Source organism: Leptodactylus fuscus, chromosome 4 (genome assembly GCF_031893055.1).
Source record: "Leptodactylus fuscus isolate aLepFus1 chromosome 4, aLepFus1.hap2, whole genome shotgun sequence".
Classification (NCBI taxonomy): domain Eukaryota; kingdom Metazoa; phylum Chordata; class Amphibia; order Anura; family Leptodactylidae; genus Leptodactylus; species Leptodactylus fuscus.
This window is the reverse complement of record NC_134268.1, coordinates 200,937,795-200,957,620: the sequence shown is the minus strand read 5'-3', so window position 1 is coordinate 200,957,620 and position 19,826 is coordinate 200,937,795. Positions and strand designations below refer to the sequence as shown.

Sequence of the window (19,826 nt, the reverse complement as noted above, 5' to 3'; positions counted from 1 at the left end):
AATCCGTTTTTTTTAACCGGACACAAAGTCCTCCATGTCTGACTTTGTGTCCAGCTAAAAAATGTCCGTGAGCTGGGCAATCACAAAACAGGTATTACATATCCGTTCTTGCAGCCCCTGTCTTCTTGTAGTTTTTTGACTTTTTTTTTTTAGGCAAATACTATGTATTTATTACTATTAATAAATGCAATGGGGGCAGATTTATTAATATATTAGATTTATATAATATATTAGATTTATTAATATATTTTGTCTCTACCCCCCTTCCCTCATAGATTGTAAGCCCTAGCGGGCAGGGCCCTCTACCCCACTGTGCCAGCCGATCACTGTTAGTATGATATGTACTTGTATATTTTGTGTATTGTATGTAACCCCCAAATGTAAAGCACCATGGAATTAATGGCGCTATATAAATAAACAATAATAAAAAGCAAAATTGTCCAATCACAGCACAGATTTCATTCTTCAGGCGCAGAGTTCAAAATGAAAGCTGAGCTGTGATTGGTTGCTATAAATTTGCCCCACTATCCACAAATATTCGTAAGAAAACTTGAAATATGACATAAAATAGACAGAAAAGGAAAAAGCTATAGATTTGAAATCCTGTTTTTTTTGTGCATGGTGCTAGTATTAGCATCTCTTTCAGTTTCTGTTTAACTAACGCGCATCGTACATTTCTGAAGTATTCTGAGCCATCTGGGACGCCGTGAATAGAATTCTCACGCATGCGCGGAAGTGATTCCCCGGCAGTATCATGGTGAACTGTGTTAGGTTGAATTCCGTGCTTAGGGCCACCGGCCGGGCCCTGAGCACCACAGCGGGGAAGAAGCAGCGGCCATTGGTGGCGGAGACGACAGGTGAGAGCCGAAGGTTGTGCCCCTGTAGACTGTGCCCTGTAGGGCGCCTCCTGCCGCCGTGTCACGGTGTGGAGGTCACTGCTGCCGTGACCCACGTGCGGTCTCCGTGGCACCGGAGACGTCCGGTCACAGCTGGAGCGTCCATACCCTGTAGGGTCACTTGTAGTTCCCCCACTCGGGCCTCAGCTGCAACCTTCTCATGACTGGTGACAGGAATGGCTTTATGATTCACCCAGCTTTCTGAGGATCCTGAAGGGCAAATCTGCCTTCTTATATGTTGCACCTGCTGTATAACAAGGCAGGTTTGTACTGTTCCTCTGTTATTCCTCCTGGAAACAATATTTGGACAGTGAGTGGCAAAAGGAATGGTAGCGCCCCCAGGTGTCTGGTTAGGAATAGTATAGGTCATTGCACAGTATACAGGACAGTGGGGTGTTCAAGGGGTTCCCATTGTATAATGAATAGTTTAATATTACTCTATATGGGCATGTCTAACACCTAATCCAGCAGAGGATGCACCTCATGTATGACATACTGAAGGTCCCCTCATAAGTGAGGTGCACCCTCAGCCGGGCTCATGGCGAACATAGATTTCCAGCCTCGTTTACACCAAATTTATGGCAGAAATAATAAATCTGGCGCGTTCTGAAATCCCTCGCCACATCCCCTTTTTGTGAAAGTGACAAGGCAGCGCAGTTGTATTTTTTTTAAATTTTTGTGCAAAAGCAGATTTGCACTAAAATTTGTAATTTTTTATTCTTGGTATGTCAGAAAGTGGTGCACAAGGCATAATAAATCTGCCCCTCTGTGTTTCAGGATTATCACATTGGCAAGACCGCTGTTTTGTTGTTAGTCTTGGTTCACACTTGTGTCCGGTCTCCACTTTAAGCGGATTAGGTTTCCGTTTCACCAAGTGGAAACCTGAACGCAGGTGTGAACTTAGCCTCAGTGAAAAGAATATTTTTGTCATCAAAAGCCAGATCTTAAAGGGCTGCTCCAGATCTTAGTTTTTATTATTTGGGTAGCACGGTGGCTCAGTGGTTAGCACTGCAGCCTTGCAGCGCTGGAGTCCTGGGTTCAAATCCCACCAAGGACAACATCTGCAAGGAGTTTGTATGTTCTCCCTGTGTTTGCGTGGGTTTCCTCCGGTTACTCCGATTTCCTCCCACACTCCAAAGACATACTGATAGGGAATGTAGATTGTGAGCCCTGTATGGGACAGTGACTGACAATATCTGTAAAGCGCTGCGGAATATGATGGCGCTATATAAGTAAGCATAATAAATAAATATTATTTAATAGGGCTTCTGAAGGGCCCATGAATGTAAGAGACCAGTACTCACCTTTCCCTGGGCCTCAGTTTCCACTTGTGACAGATCTCTCCCCAGCTGATGTCACCAGTGATGTCCCATTTGTGCACAGGGACCGCTGCAGCCAGTCACAGGCCTCAGTGATGACCTCTTCACAAATGACACATGACTACTGTAATTGGGGGCCCAGGGAGAGGTTAGTACTTGTTTGCTATTTTTAAGGACCCCCCTGCCACAGAATTAAATAACAAAATTATGAGTTGGAAGATCCCTTTAAGGCTACACAGCAATTTTAGCTTCAACTCCTGTTGCTTTAACAATCCTTTCTGGTCACACCATGTGACAGCTGCTTGAGCTGGATAAAGAAGTCATGTGACATTGTAGTAGCAGACATGTCAGTGCGACTCAGGGGCGTTTTTTGTTACTAGAATGTAAGCTAGTTTTCAGTGCACTTATATTACTTATTTGGGCTCCTGTCCCTATTCGCAGCCTTAATCATGTAATCCTGCCGCTGTTGGACAGTGTTTGACTTTGACTTCACATAGATTGTTCTCATGGAAATCCTCCTGCATGGTCATCAATCCCATGGTGTAGATGGGTCAGATCTACCATGTAGAGCTGCTGCTCCTGTGCCACAAGCGCTCTGCCGTGGCAAAACACTGGAGTCCTCGTATACACCAAATGGGATGGCAAAACTTTGGGGCCACTATGGTTGTGGAGCAGTCGCTCTCTCACATGTGCAGCCAAAGTCAGATTCAGGGAATCCTACAGATGTCCCTGGGAGAACGAGATCAGGAATTTTTAAGTGCATTTCCTGGACCCTTCATTCCCACAGCATCTACTGGAAGGAGAAAACCAGGACAGCCCCCCATGCAGATTCAGTCATCAACCAGACCCATTGAAATCTGCAAGTTTCAGCCAACTTTTATCTACTGCGTGTAGCCATTATCAGAGGGTCGTAGTTACTCGATAGAATATGTTGTGCACATCAGCAGTGTTTCCAGTATTCTAGTACTGAATGAGGTTTCTATGTCCTTTATATCATTCACAGATCAGCATCATGTCACAAGAACCAACTTCTCCGATGTGCAGACGGTACGACATGAACAAGCCAAGCATTCAGTATTGATAGGGTGTCCAGCCAAAATCAACGAAGCTAAGTTCCTGAAGTATTTATTGCAGCATGGAGAAGTGGCAAATCACTTCTTCTTCGACACGAATGTAAGTATTGTCACATAAAATTAATTGGCTGGTTTTGAAGGGGTTGTTCCATAATCAAGGCTGTAGATAGGTGATAAGTACCTAATGACTGGGGCACCACCAATGGCAAAAACAAGGTCCCGTGTCTGCCATGTGACTAGAAAGCAGTTTGCTCCTGTAGGCTGATGAAGCTTTAATAGTTGGAAGGACTGATGTAGATAGACATCACTTGCATGGGGCAGAGCTGCAGTACTCCGGCACAGCCGTTGTGTTTTCTGTTTCCAGTGCTGGATGTAGCTTGGAATGGTTGATTGGTATGGGGTCTGTGTGCTGGACCCATGCAACCTGATGCTGATGATATCCTGTTGTAAGACCCATGACCTGCGACTAAAGACCAAGCTTTCTGACACTGGGCAGCACATTTCTCTCTAGAATCCCTTGATAGTCTTGAGATTTCATTGTACCCTGCACAGATTCAAGACACCCTGTGCCAGATGCAGCAAAGCAGCCCCAGAACATAACAGAGCCTCCTCCATGTGTTACAGTAGGGACAGTGTTCTTTTCAAAATAGGCTTCATTTTTCCATCTGTGAACATACAGCTGATGTGCCTTATCAAAAAATTAGATTTTTGTCTCCTCTGTCCATAGGACATTCTCCTAGAAGCTTTGCAGCTTGTCAACATGTAGTTTGGTTATTATTACTTTTGTCAGATTCAAGTTATTTCTGTGACCATTGTGGGGTTTTTCTTTCATTAAACGAGGGGACCAACAATTTTGTCCACATGTGTATACAGTTCTTGATTGTATATAGTATAGGTCCGTCTTGTAGAGTGCTGTATACATTATTAAACCTGTTCTCATAGCACTACGTGGATATCTGTTTTATGTTTTCTTATAGGGCACGCATGCAGTTGTGGAGTTCGTGGATCTACAAAGCATAGCCTCACTCCTGTCTGCAACTAGAATCCCAAATGATGATGATATATTTGTAGTGCCATATAAATCAAGATATATCCGAGTCAAGACTTCAGATGTGGGTCAGCAGTTTCCAAAATGCTGGCCGCAATCTTCTATACCCATGAGCAATTTAATAGAGAAGTTATGCTCTGCTGAAAACGTAAGTGGAAAATGCTAAACCCTCCTTCTGCATTCAGTCCAGAGGGTACAGACATCTAAAGTTCTTATAGCCGTACTGTCTATGGTACTCACAATGTTCAAAATCTTAGCTTGCCATCAGTGAGTGCTCACTCAGCTCACTGCTGAAGGTTGTAGTTTGACAGAGCGTCCCCTGCACCACCTGTATGTATCCCTGCTGCTTGGTGCTGCCTCCACTTCAATGTCCATGTCCAAAGTGGCTTTAACCCCCCTTCCCTTAATCTGAGGGAAAGTGTGGGTCCCAAAGGTTAAACCCCCCCAACGATTATAACACTGATGGCGTATCCGAGCAATGCCCATCACTTTTTAAGTTTGGAATAACCCTTTAAAGCAAGGCTGTGTGGAGTTAGAGTCGGAACCAATTTTGGCTGGAGTTGGTTAAAAATAAAGTAATTAATAATTTTTAGTTATATTATACGATTATTGATTTTGTATAATTAGGTGTATAGTTTGTTACATGTTTACTTTCGTAGGAGTTCAGTCACTAGATTCTTAGTAAACTCTTGAGAATCTTTACCACTCCATAACTGGAGTTGGTTCAACATTGCCTTAAAGGGATCCTATCATTGGATACCCTTTTTTTCCCTCGATAACACGTAGGACTAGCTTTAAGAAAGAGGCCGTTTTCTTGTGGCCCGGGCATGTGCAGTCGGCTCTGCCCAAGGCCTAGAAGATTGAAACCCAGGAGGGAAGAAGACGCGGGGAAAAGGCGTTCCAGAAGATGGAGGTGGTGCTGGAGAGTTCTCTCGCAGCATTGGGGACGCCCCCAGTGCTGCGAGAGAACTCATTTGCATACTGAAGAAAACCCAGATTTCTACCAAATGGAGGCGTGGAGAAGACATCTAAAGGTAGGAGAAGAATAGGCTTTCTTAAAGAGGACCTTTCACCACTTTTGGGCACAGGCAGTTCTATATACTGCCAGAAAGCCGACAGTGCGCTGAATTCAGCGCACTGTCGGCTTTCCTGATCTGTGCCCGGTGTGAAGAGCTTACGGCCCGGTACCGTAGCTCTTCTATGGTCAGAAGGGCGTTTCTGACCATTAGCCAGGAACGTCCTTCTGCCTCGCGGCGCCTATCGCGCTGTGCTATGTGAGCGGGGAGGAACGCCCCCTCCCTCTACTCACAGCGCTCGTCCATAGACGAGTATTATCAGGAGAGGGAGGGGGCGTTCCTCCCCGCTCCACAGCACAGCGCGATAGGCGCCGCGAGGCAGAAGGACGTTCCTGGCTAATGGTCAGAAACGCCCTTCTGACTGTAAAGCGCTACGGTACCGGGACCGATAGCGCTTTACACCGGGCACGGATCGGGAAAGCCGACAGTGCGCTGAATTCAGCGCACTGTCAGCTTTCTGGCAGTATATAACACTGCCTGTGCCCAGATATGGTGAAAGGTCCTCTTTAAGGCTATTCCTACGTGTTATCTAGAGAAAAAAAAGGTATCCAATGATGGTATCCCTTTAAGGAAAACTCTCATGCTCTTTGGACATGCCATTAAGCAGATGGGGTTTGGGTTCCCAAACCTCTGTATCCTATTGCCATTTGCCACAAGTATCCTTAGAAATCAAAGCTTGAAGATGCCTGTTGTCTGCCGAATGACTATGGTGCATGGGTATTGCACGCAGTGGAGCAAAGGTGCAGCTTAGTACACTGTGCACACACCCGAAGTGCAGTGTATTGAGGTTTATTGACATGGGCCTCACTGCATTCAATGTGCATGTGCCGAATTCTCTTAGCTGACACAGGGCATCATCAAGCTTTGATTTATAATGGTACCAGCAGAGAGCAGCATTAGGATACAGCAGTTTGGGACTCTAAACCAAAGCAGCCGGTCACCACACAGATCAGCTCTTCGGTGACGTCAATGGGAGCTGAGCTGCAGTGATATACACAGACAAAATCCCAGATCCTTAGTTCTGCTGCCTGTGACTAATTTTATAGAAGGAATTCTACATCTACTTCTGATTTGAAACAAAGGGACATTTACTTATCCTATCTAAGATTTAGTGTAAACTGAGCTGACCATTGTAATCCACCAGCAATCCTAGGCACTGTGTACTCTGTTCACTATGTATACACAAGACTCCAACACTGATATAAATGGTCATTATAGCCGCCTAACTGTTCTGCATATTGTTCTGTTGATCAGATAGAAGAGCAGGCGCACATGCTCCTAGAGGAACTCCAGCTAACGGAGGAAAGCATCAGACTGCGCTACTTGGTCAGCTCTCTGATAAGTGACGTTGCCACCGCCTACTTCCCCGAGGCCACCGTGCACCTCTATGGCTCCAGTGTCAATTCTTTTGGAAAAATGGGCTGCGATTTGGATTTGTTTTTAAATCTAGAGGATATAAAAGGATATAAATCCGGAAAGGTAAGACTGTTAGTTTTTAATTATCTTTTGACCAGTGACTATATTCTCAGTGGAGTCTTATACAGGTCATATCATCACTACTCAGTGAATTGAATCTATGACTCGAGGTCACTTCACACATTTATATCTTGGGCATTATAACACATATGGGCATGTGTTATATGTGTGTATATCTTGGGCATTATAACACATAGATCAGTGGTTCTGGTGTCGTATTAAACATGAGGTACACAGTTCTAATATATTATTTCCAGAGATGACACCGGTTGAATACACGGACTGGGAGCAGCTGATGCTGAAATATGCCAATTCTTTTGTTTTTCTTGTAGATTGTGAGCCTTATATAGGGATCACAATGTACATTTTTTTTCCTATCAGTATGTCTTTGTAGAATGGGAGGAAACCCACGCAAACACGGGGAGAACATACAAACTCCTTGCAGATGTTGTTCCTGGCAGGATTTGAACCCAGGACTCCAGCGCTGCAAGGCTGCAGTGCTAACCACTGAGCCACCTTGTTGCCACTTATATATGCCAATTCTGACTGTTTCAGTCCTTGATTCCTTGAGTCCTTTTTACAAGTAGAACTGCAATCTTGGTGTCATCTTTTAGAACCATGTTCTGTGTTTTGTAATCTACCAGAAATATATCTGAATTTATTCCCCCTCCAGTCTACCTGTATTATACAAGCACCTGCCCCTCCATACACTTACTAACAACAGTATTCAGATTTGTTGCAAATTTTGTTGCAGTTTTTTGAGCCAAAGTCAGGAGTGGATTGAGCAGAAGGGAGAAGTATAAGAACTTCCTATAGATTTCCCTTTCCTATTGTAGCCACTACTGACCTTTGGCTCAAAAAAAAACAAAAAACAACTCAGCAAGATCTGTAACAAAAAGCGCTGCGTTTCCGCAACGTGGGGCCTCAGCCTTAATGGTTTAGGCTGACTTTGACATGACTGAAATTTATGATGTTTTTTTCCATCCTTTATTTCTGGATTTGCTTTATAAATCATTATTTATGTGCCCACAGACCTCCAGCTCATACAATCCAGAGTTTTGGATGAGGCGGGTATCCTCAGGAAGAACGGCGCAACAAAAAATCCTGTCTGTCATTGGCGAATGTATAGACAGTTTTGGTCCTGGATGTAATGAAGTACAAAAGATTTTAAATGCTCGCTGTCCTCTAGTACGGTTCTCCCACCAGTCCTCAGGCCTCCAGTGTGACCTCACAGCCGACAATAAGTAATTTCATTTGAATCCATTATTTATGTGTGTGTTTGAGATGAAGACTGCCCCATGTGATAAATGTTCCTTAAAGGGATTCTACCATTAAAATGCTTTTTATTGTCGATCACACGTAGGAATAGCCTTAAGAAAGGCTATTCTTCTCCTACCTTTAGATGTCTTTACCGCACCGCCGTCTTTACCGGGTAGAAATCCCGCTTTTCTTTGGTATGCAAATGAGTTCTCTTGCAGCACTGGGGGCGGTCCTCAGCACACAAACAGCACTAGGGGCATCCCCAATGCTGCAAGAGAACTGTCCAGCGCCGCCTCCATCTTCTTCATGAATGGTTTCTTGAGCAACTTCTTCCGGAGCTGGGTTTCAATCTTCTAGGCCTTGGGCAAAGCAGACTGCGCATGCCCATGGATGCTTACGCTTACTGTGTTTGCGGACATTTTCTTGTGGCCGCGGGCATGTGCAGTCTGCTCTGCCGAGGCCTAGAAGATTGAAACCCAGGACAGAAGAAGTCACAGGGAGAGGGAGTTCCAGAAGAAGATGGAGTCGTCACTGGACACTTGGGCACTCCCAATGCTGTTTGAGTGCTGGGGCCCGCCCCCAGTGCTGCGAGAGAACTCATTTGCATACCGAAGAAAACTGGGATTTCTACCAAACGGCGGCACGGAGAAGACATCTAAAGGTAGGAGAAGAATAGCCTTTCTTAAGGCTATTCCTACGTGTGATCGACAAAAAAAAAACATTTTAATGGTAGAATCCCTTTAAAGGGGTGGATTTCTGAATATAACCCTTGCTCATGCTTTATTGTATAGAAGTCATAAAAGAGATTTTTCCATTCAGGACCCCTCTATGAGCCATAACAGAGAGCTGCTCTGCAGGAGTGTCACCCATTCTGGTGGACTAAAGCCCGACCTGTATTACATGGTCACTGTTTGTTGGCTGCCATATAACATGTAATGCATTTTCCCTATCATGGCTTTTTTTGTTGGCCATAGGTGCCCAGAATGGAAAATGGGTGATCATCTTTATAAGAAAGCTTACCCGTGATGCATCCATTCACAGATTGTTTGGTATTGCAGCTCAGTCTCATTCGGATGAGCTGAGCAACAATACCAATACCACCCATGTACTTGTGAAAGGGTTGTTTAACCCATATATTTTATTTAATAGTGCCATGGCATAAAAAATAACAGTAAACTAGTACTCGCCTCTCCTCATCGTCTATTTCCAATGACGACACCTCCATTCATCTGTAGACAGGTTCCCGGGCTGACGTCACCAGTGATGTCCTGTTTGTGTGAGGAGACTGCCATAGGCCTCACCAATGACCCCTGCATGTGACTGCTGTGCCCTTTGTATAGAGGGGACCGTTGCAGCCTGCGATTGGTTACAGCGATCACCCGGCACAAACAGTTTGGGGACCTGCATACAGACATTTGGATCTCCCAATCCTAGAAACTGAGAACTGGTTTGTCTATGTCTATGGCCCACTAGTAGCAGTATTAAAGGGGTTGTCCAGGATATACAATTTCTCTCAAGGAGTCTTGGGAAAGTGAAATATAAATGTGAAAAAAAAATCTACTCGCCTATCCTGCTCTGGTGTTCCCCACCACTTTCTGGTACTTCTTGTAGCCGAAGTCCTCACCTCAGCAGCCCAAATGTAAAACACCTGGGACTTCACTGAGCTGTGACATCCTATGTCCTTTCCTAGGGCCACTGATTGTTCTCAGTGGTCACCTGGGGTGAGAACTTCCCCCAGAACAAGACCCGGGGAGCAGCACGACTGGACCACGGTGGGAGACACCGCAGCACCAGTCAGGTGATTATGATTTTGTGTGTGGGTTTTTTTTCACTGTAAATGACCTCCTTGCAAAAAAAAAATTATGTCCTGGTCTACCCCTTTAAATACGAATCTAAAGTTTAGATGAAGAATTGGGAGCGGTTTGTTAGGTTTGGCTAGCAGCTTCTTGTCTGTCTTGGGAATCTTGGTGGGTTACTATCTAAACTTTCAGAAAAAATGTGTGCTATGTCAGAAGCTGTGATTGGTAGGGGTCTGGGTGCTGAGGCCCCCCACCGATTGATAAAGCTAAAGGGCAGAAGTGTTATACCTGGATGTAGAATAGTGTACGGGCTCAATAGAAAGTCTTTGTGCATCGTCATTTCAGTGATCACAGCCACTGCGGCAACTTCTTTGTAGGGATCGGTCAGGGTCTCGACACCCAATCCCCATTGGTCAAAACTTCTGACATGTAACAGACGGACGAGGTACAACAGTACACGGCTTATTTGGGGTATATTCAGTTTTGTTAGATTTTTGGCCTTTGAATGTTTTCTCTGTAGCCACAAGTTACTTTCTAATGCACAGGAAAATATTTCTAAGCAAGTGGGTCCCTCTGCTGGATTGTTGGAGAACTTCCGTTACAATTACATTGAGTTGAATTTCCCTTTTTTTTTTTTTTTTTTTTTTTTTAATTTTCATTGCTGGTTATGGAAGAGAGTGAGGTGAATAAAAGGCGCAGAGTTTGCTCTAACCTCCTGTTTTCTTGCATCCTAGGATTGCACTGCGGAGCTCTGAGCTGTTGTACATGTACGGTAACCTGGACCACAGGGTGCGAGCTCTGGTCTTTGCTTTGAGATGCTGGGCTCGTGTGCATGGGATCACCAGCAGCATTCCTGGCCATTGGATCACAAATTTCTCCCTCACCATGATGGTCTTATTCTTCTTACAGAAGAGAAACCCCCCTCTTATCCCAACACTCGATCAACTGAGAAATCTTGCAGGTAAGAAAATAGACTAAAAATAGTTTTCTTTTCTTTGTTTTTTTTACTGATCCACATTATACTAGAGAGGATCATTCATGTCCACTGGCGGTAACCAGAAGTTTTATTTACTGCTAGTAAGATGAATTGTCAACTTTACCGGAACACGACCAAGTGCCGGGGATATCTGTGCCTTTAGTTTTCACCGTCTGAAGGGTGGGCCTTGCTGCTCAGTGTCATCGCCTCTGACAGCACAAGGCTATTGAATAATACTATCAGCGGGGGGCGCTCCTTACCATCCAGTTATGACGTTAATCAGTAAGGGCTAACTTTTTGACAGTGGAGAGATACCGGTGCTGAAAATAACAGTACTGATATCTCTGGCATCTGGGTGCTTCCCGCGAAAGCTGACAGTGCAATGAATTCAGTGAATGGTCAACTTTCTTGCTCTTTTTGCATATTGTGAAATAAATGAATATCTCAGCAACGGAGGCACACATTTTTGTGTGGAAAGTCATTACATTCAGATGAATCTTATCGACCTACCTGTGTTCATGGCGTAATATGCTTCATCCTGGTGACAGACTCCCTTTAAGTAGGTAATACACATTCAATGAATGACTGCCAATCCTGCTGATTTTAGCAGGTCCAGACAACCGTGTGATGCATGTGGGAGCTTCCTGGCAGGTGTCGGAAAAGAGAAGGGTCACTTGTTTTGGATTCTGCTGTGTCTAGTTTGTTTGTAAGCCACAAAAAAAATGGGTCTGGCGGTAACTTTCTTCCGTGTCCCCTGTCCCTGATACCCATTTTATTTGTTGGATGATACCTGTTCATCCACATTGAGTATCATGTATGGCTAGCTCTTTTTTATTTTTTTATTTATTTATTTTTTTTTTTGGTGCTATTAATGGGTTAATAAGTGCACCCAAATACATTTAGCGGTGATTTCTGGGAGCTCCTGGTATCTTCTGCATTTGTTTACATGGGTAGCTTCCTGTTCTCCTATCCAACTTCCATGATGCATTGGTCTTTACTCAGATACCCCCTCCCTGTTTCCCTAGTTAGCCCGCGAACTACTAGCCCTACCTAACTAACTAACTTGGCCCCCACCCCATCATACTTATCTGTCTTACTGTCCAGATCTTCTGGGCACAGTGGATCCTTCCTTTGTTCTCCTCTTGTCTGTCGGTGTCTGTGCAGTAGAGCAGCTGGAAGAAGTGAAGGAAGTGACTATTCGTGCCTAGAAGATCAGGACATGAAGACAGGTAAGTATTATGGGGTGGGAGGGGGGAGTATTGGTGACTTTCCATTTCCGTAAACGGGGAAACAGAACAACACCGGGAAATAAGGCGATGGGTAAATATACATTTTTGATAAAGTAAGTTACTTAGAAGTTAGGCAGGTGAGGGTGCTTAGTTTAGTATTAAATTATCTTTCTATCTCAGACAAGGAACGAGACTCTCTGAGGCCTGTGACTTCTCATCAGTCAGAAGACAACAGACAGTCACAAAGGAGCCCAAGAGAGGTGACTCCCCTGGCCCTCTGCCTATTATACTCTGGGGTTCGGACAAGGAAGAGGGTCAGAGGGTCTCGTTCCTTGTCAAATCACAGGCCTCAGCAGGTCACGTGATGTCATGATGCAAGCGTCATCATACCGTGCGACCCGTGTGACTGCTGAGGCTTGGTTATAGGCCTCGGCATTCCCTGATGTCAGTCACAAACCTAAAGACAGCAGGGAGTCACACCAGAGCCCAGGAAAGGTAAGTAACACTATTTAGTGTGTTTGTTCATCTCCCCTGGGCCTCCACCTATAGTAATAATATAATAGCACTTCTGATTCTGTCCAAACGGATCTGTATGGTGAACCTCACCCAATATATAAAGGGGCGTAACCTTAACATTACATTCTGAATTCATGTAGAAGAGAACTTAACAAATGCTGATATTCCTTTCTCTTTATAAAGCCTCAGATTCTCTTAGGCAGTTTCTATCAAAGCCGTGCGGTGCAATTACAGTATCTGTCGAAACTCTGTTTGCTTTATGTTCCCTTTTTTTATTTCTTACCCTCCATTTCTGGCTGTTGTGCACCGAAACTGTGAATCCAGTGAGTCACTTGTCAGCATATATCGTAACAGAAAGTGACAGGTTGCCAAATGCCGTCTGCAAAGCCCATTCTAGTGGAGTGGAAGAGCCCAGAGATATGATTCATATGTCCTGCTCACAATGTAATATAGCATGGTCAAGCGCCCCAGGGTGTCAGATCCTTACCCTATAAATCATGCACCAAGGAGCACTAAACAGAGTGAAATTGTACCGTCTCATTCACACACTTCCTATTAATGGAGGTTTGTGAGGAAGTAGGGATCTAGCAGGCAAGGACTGTTCTCTTAGGTCGGCCATAATGATCATCTCCTGGTGTAGGGAGTCTCATAGGCCAAGTGGAAGAAAGTCGTGAAAAGTTGCACCACCTCTAGTGCCTGGTAAAGGGATTATACAGGATGAATAAATGATAATCTATTATTAGAATAGGTCATCACTTAAATTTTGGCAGGGGTCTGACACCCAGACTCTCGGCCTATCAGCTGTTCGAAGGCGCTGAAACGTTCAGACGAGGATCTCTGCCTCTTCGGTACTTACCAAGCCCAGTGCCATACTTTTGTTGGGTGACTATGCTTGGTAGCACAGCTTGGCCCATTTATTTGAATGGGACTGAGCTAAGAATAGGCCATGTGAAGCAGATGCGTGACTCAGAGAGTGCTGCTGCCACTTCAAGCAGCTGATCCATGGGGGTCTCTTGTGTCGGACCCTCATGGGTCTTCAATTGATGACCTATCCTAAGGAACGTCATCAGTTAAAAGTCCTGGAAATGCCCTTTAGGGCTCGTTCACACGGAGCAAGAGGGGGCGGATTATAGCGCTGAATCCACGTCATAATCCGCCCCCTCACAATGGAGGTCTATGTCGACCGCTAGCTTACTTTTTTCCGTGAACGGGCTGCCCTTTCCTCAGGCGCACTGATTCAGCCACGGCGTCCACCTCGCGGCAGCACCCTCCACATTAGGCCCATTCATTTGAGCCTACTCCGGAGGGGGAAGCAGCGACAGTCGTGGCAGGCGTATTTTTGGCCCTGTCGTAGCGCAGCTTCCCGCGTCACTCTCAGGACCAAAATCCGCCAATCCTCTCCCCGTGTGAATGGGGTCTTAAAGTGTCAGCATTGATTAATGGGATAGGCACACCCAACAAGTGACAATAGAGTGACCATTTTCTATGTGCATACAGATAATCCTATAGAAGAGATCCTCTAGTACACAAGTTATACTTTGCACATCCTGGAGCTGGAGTTCCTCTTTACCCTTTCTCTAGGGCTGTGAAAAGCACTACTGAATTCTAACCAGATTTCCTGCGGGTTTTTTGTTGTTTTTTTTCAGTTAAAAAGGAAAAATGTCTCATTGACGGCAACGACTGCACATTTGTGAGAGACCTCAACAAAATTAAACAAACTACAAACACAGAGCCACTCGGTAAGTCAGATGTGTATGCGGACTCCGGGGTTATAACCCAAGGGACTATGTGAGTAGTTTTAACCCCTTAAACTGCTGACCGTACTATCTACATGATCATACTAGTTGCATAAGTGTTAATCCACATAGCACAATCCCAAGTGTCTCCTAGTCAGTGGTTAAGGATACGATAAATATGGCGGAATTTGCAGGAGATTTAGGGGACAGGATTCCACTCCTGAATCCGCAGCAGATTTCGCCAAGAATCCATCTCCCATTGTTCTCTATGGGAGGCAGAGATGCAGAAAAAGATGATGAATTGGAAAAAAAATCTCCCTAACAAAACTTAGACCACCATAAAACGCTCATCACAGTTTGGTTCAGTAGAACCACAGGAGGTCCGTGTACTGCGGCCAGAATATGGATGGCTCTGCTATGGCCTCCTGACACCAACCTTACTTATACATTGATGTCTGTATGTATGGCCATGGGGGGAGAGCTGAGGATTTTCAAGCTTCCCTGTTCCCCTTTTTTGGGCCTATTACTTGGGTGGAATTGCTGAAAATGAAGAAGAATGGTAAACAAGATAAGCCTCATATACAAAGTCCCAGTTTTGATAAAGCGATGGAACCTGTCACTGTGTTAAACATCTAGTTTATATCTTTTACAGACACGCTGCTTATTGAATTCTTGGAATTTTATGGAAAATTTGACTTCAAAACCAACTGCATCGATATTCGCAAGGTTTGTATGTCTTAAAATTACAGTTAGGCTTTGTTTACATAACAGAATCTGATTTTGAGGCAGAGTCCATCCCAGAATCCGCCCTGGAAGGAGATCGGAGAAGGACATAAAATAATAAGTGTCCTGCGCAATCTTGCCACAGATTCTTTGGCTGATTCAGCCACAAAGTCTGAGGTTCGAGACATCCCTTATTTGTCTGGGCCTAAGACTTTAGACCTCACATCCAACCAAGTGTGTGAAACCTCTTCAGATGGGACACTAGATTAAAAAGACTTGCCTCTCTTTAGGCCCCCTAAATGAATTCCGTTTTGATCAAAATGTGTACTAAGAACCACATCCATTACACCCATTGGATTGAATGGACACGACGTAATACCTCATTTTTCCTGTGGTGGTGCTGCAATGGAGTTTCAAACTTACTGTCAGGTATGCCCACAGATTCTAGCCTATTTCTAGAGGTCCCCAAATAGGGAAACAATTTCTGATCAGCTTTTTGTCTCGGGACCCCTCTAACAAAAGGTTGTCAAAGTTGATGACCCTTTTATAGGGATTCTACAATTAAAAAACTATTTTTTTAGGTAACACGTCGGAATAGCCTTTAGAAAGGCTATTCGTCTCCTACCTTTGGAAGTGCTCTCCGCCGCGCCGTTCGTTCGAAATACCGGTTTGTACCGGTATGCTAATTAGTTCTCTCGCAGTGATGTGGGCGTCCCCCAGCGCAGGAGATGCGATTGGGCGTCCCCATTGCTGCTCAATAACCGACTGCAGCGCCGCCTCTATGATCTTCTGCATCATCCCCTTCCTTCTTCAGCTTGATGTAGGATGCCTGTGCAGTCCGCTCTGTTCGGCGAAGACTTCGAGGAACGTACTGCGAAATTGCGGTGTCGGCACTACGGCCGCGGGCATGCGCAGTACGTTCGGCAAAGTTCGCCGAACAGAGCATACTGCGCAGGCGTCCTACATCAAGCTGAAGAAGGAAGGGGAGGATACAGAAGAACATAGAGGCGGCGCTGCAGTCGGTTTTCGAGCAGCAATGGGGACGCCCCCATCGCATCTCCTGCGCTGGGGGACGCCCACATCACTGTGAGAGAACTAATTAGCATACCGGTGCAAACCGGTATTTCGAACGAACGGCGCGGTGGAGATCACTTCCAAAGGTAGGAGACGAATAGCCTTTCTAAAGGCTATTCTGACGTGTTACCTAGAAAAAATAGTTTTTTTTAATGGTAGAATCCCTTTAAAGTGTACCTAAGTTTTCATGAAAAGTTGAAATATGTGCAGGGTCTTGCTGAGGAGTCTGTTCTATGACTATATAAGCCTTCATACATTGTGTCCGATCAGTTTTCTGCTGCTGGTATCCCCATTATGGTTGCAGCACTTTTTGCCTCTGACATGTATAATAAGGAGCAATATGCCCTTCATCCATTATTTCTACTACTGGTTTCTTTTATATGTTATTCTGCCAGGAGCAACTGTACAATAGCAAACCAATAGCTGAGAAAAGCCCAAGTGACCATAATATAGGAGATCTAGGAACACTGAACTTCAAATATGTGCATGATACAGCTAATACACAGGGAAAAGAAAACCAATCTATGATCACAGTCAGGAAAGCTGCTTGCTGTCTGTGAATATTACCCCATCAGTAATCACGCAGCAGCCAAAAGTAGATAGAAAGTACATAGAAAACTTTTTTCTAACATTGTAAGATATGAGATTTGCAAAATGGTCAGTCCTTTGCACAGAGCAAGCAGTTTATAGATGTGTGTGTTTGAAGGCTATGGAGAGAATTGGACCCCTTTCTCCATTCACGAAAGAATAAGAATCTCCCCTCCACTCACTGTGAAGACGTCTTGCTTTTGAATGGTATCTATGGATGGACCTTCATTAGTAACAGGACGTGAACTGCAAATTAGATAGAAGGGAGACACCTAGTGGCAAGAAATTTAAGCTTAGGATTTTCAGGCAGAAAACGGCCTCATTTTCAGTTAGCACAATACATTTTGGTCCAGAATCGCACGGTCTATGGAGGAATACTTAGTTGTTTGTAACGTTAGTGACCATTTAAGAGATTTATGCCATAAGGACAGCGGTTGGTCATGTGTATGTATAGATGATATATTTAGTGTCTTGGTTAGTTCTCACCAGTTCTTCATTACTGTCATTTCTGCATACAGGGTATAGAAAAGAACAAACCCGAAGCTGCCGCTTTGTACATTCAGAATCCATTTGAACAGACACTAAACATAAGTAAAAACGTCAACCAGTCCCAGCTACAAAAGTTTGTAAACCTGGCTCAGGAGAGCGCCTATATCTTACAAGACCGGGCGAGGGAATCTAAGAATGGAAAACCTTGGGGTCTGGCCTCTATATTACTCACTGTGAACTCCGACAAGGGATCCTCCACTAAGAAGAAGAAGAAGAGCTCGGCCAGTGAGAGGATCAGCAGTCTCCTGGACTCTCTAAAGGACAATGGTAACACAGCCAAGACAACGGTGGAGCATTGACCATGGTGGTTGGCCAGAACTGATACCAGACTGCCATGTCCACTCCTCCAATGGTCGCCGGTATTCATGTCTATTTTATAGCCATCAAGTGCTCTTTGACTTTTTTTAGTCGATTTTATATGTAAGATATGTAAATCTGCGATGTAAAGATACAGAATCTGTCTAATTATATGGGATGTTTATTACATGGAAACCCAAAGGACAGTGATACTGAAGACTTACTGGCCCAGCCATGAGCATGGCCATAAGGGAATGGATACTGTAGCATGTACAGTAAGTAATTTAAGGGGATTTGTCAGAAGTTTTGACCCGTCAATATAGTCGGGCAACGTTATATACAGGACAGAGAGGGCGGTGTAAGTCCATAGTGTCCAGTTTGGAGACCACCAGGGCCATTCTGTAGAGGGGAGGGCCTGTCTGTGCACATGAAGGATGCGCCTCCTGGACAGTTTACCCAGGTAGGTTCACATAGATTATTTTTGGGGGGCAGATTTTGAGACAGAATCCCAACCCCTCTCTTCATTTTTTTTTTTTTTTTTGAAAGACGTTTAACAAAAACCAAAAGCTTTTGAATCCGCCGCCCATTCATTTCAATGGGTCATAGAAGAGATGGGTCACGACACTACTTTTTTTTTCCCCCTAATTTAAAAAAAAATCGCCCCCTGCCTCCCATTGTAATGAATTTGGAGGTGTTGTTGTTGGAGGTGGATTTGACCTCAAAACTCCGCCTGCAAAAAAACTTAGTGCGAAAATCTCCTTACACCGCTCTCTCCGTCCTCTGTATGGTGTTGTCCGCAGTTTTGAGGGGTCGGAACTGCAGAGAGACGTCTTTCAACAGGTTGTACTACAGGGAGTATAAGAAGATTGTCAATTTATTAAAATTATTCTTCTTTATTTACCTCATTTTTTTTTTATCTGGTGGATCAAAGAATAAGCTTTATGTGTACCAGAAGAAGAGACAAACTTACTGTAAGCCTTAAAGGGATTCCACCATTAAACCCCTTTTTTTTTTTTTTTTGTCTCCAAGTGTCTCCAAGCGCCGCCTCCTTTCTAGTCCGCAGCGTCATCTTCAATGTTTTCTTCTGGCGCAGGCTTGTAACTTCTAGGCCTTGGGCAGAGCAAGCGCACAGGTCACGGGAAAATGGCCGCTTGCACAGTATTGTTAACGGACATTTTCCTGTGACCTGTGCGCCTGCGCAGTCTGCTCTGCTCTGCTCTGCTCTGCTAGAAGTTACGAGTCTGTGCCGGAAGAAGACATTGAAGATGATGCGGCGGGCGAAGAAGGAGGCGGCGCTTGGAGACACTTCTCTGGCAGCGGTGGGGACGCCCCCATCGCTTTTTGAGCACTGGGGACCGCCCTCATCGCTGCGAGAGAACTAATTTGCATACTGGTAAAAACCGGTATTTCTAAGGAACGGTGTGGCGGAGACCATGTCTAAAGGTAAGAGACGAATAGCCTTTCTAAAGGCTATACCGACGCCTTATCCACAAAAAAAGGGTTTTAATGGTAGAATCCCTTTAAAGAGGATCTGATCGCTCACCTGACATGTTATTTTATGAGGAATATACGAAGACAAGTCTTGAGCATTGTCTTAGAATTCAGCGTCTTGTCGTTCCTCTCTTGTTCCTCCTGTAAATTTATAAAATAATGGACACTAGGGGGTTACCATTTCACTTCTCAGTGGGGTGAGTTCCTACTCACTGATCACACCATGTGGTGAGGGCAAGTTGTTGATCTCGGGGAGTAATTTTTGGAGGAATAATAGAGAAACTTGTAAGATGTACTGACTAGAAATGCCTAAGAGGGCTCTTACTTGTGGTGACTAATCTTTTCTTCTGGTCTGTCATAGGAGAGGATTAAAGGGTTGAGCCATCCGACCTCTGGAGGCCTGAACACTTTATCTGCTAGTAATTGGGAGGTCGGGGGGGAGAAAGGCCCTCTAAAGCATCCTTGCAAATGGAGCATCACCGCGCGTATGTGAGCGGCGCTACATTCACTTTTATGAGGCTGCTGGAGATCACAGCCCTGGTAGTCCCATACAAGTGAGTAGAGCACCAGTCACCCTCGTGCACTAGCACACCATTTATAAAGATGCTTTTCGGGCGATTGGGTTCCCTTATTTCCTGGGCAAACAATACTGACATATTGCAGCTGCTGAGAACAGGCATTGGAGACCCTTTCAATCTAA

At 44.7% G+C, this 19,826-nt stretch overlaps 1 protein-coding gene across 1 annotated transcript; it reads left to right on the top strand.

Annotated features, from left to right (window-relative positions):
* The first annotated feature begins 731 nt into the window (after positions 1 to 731).
* Positions 732 to 18,489, top strand: MTPAP (mitochondrial poly(A) polymerase). Its single transcript, XM_075271621.1, has 9 exons — positions 732 to 857; positions 3,219 to 3,388; positions 4,266 to 4,484; positions 6,667 to 6,891; positions 7,921 to 8,132; positions 10,682 to 10,908; positions 14,315 to 14,407; positions 15,057 to 15,130; positions 17,308 to 18,489. The coding sequence occupies exons 1-9, from the start codon at positions 755 to 757 to the stop codon at positions 17,635 to 17,637; spliced, it is 1,653 nt and encodes a 550-aa protein (XP_075127722.1). The 5' UTR covers positions 732 to 754; the 3' UTR covers positions 17,638 to 18,489.
* Positions 18,490 to 19,826: the final 1,337 nt, after the last annotated feature.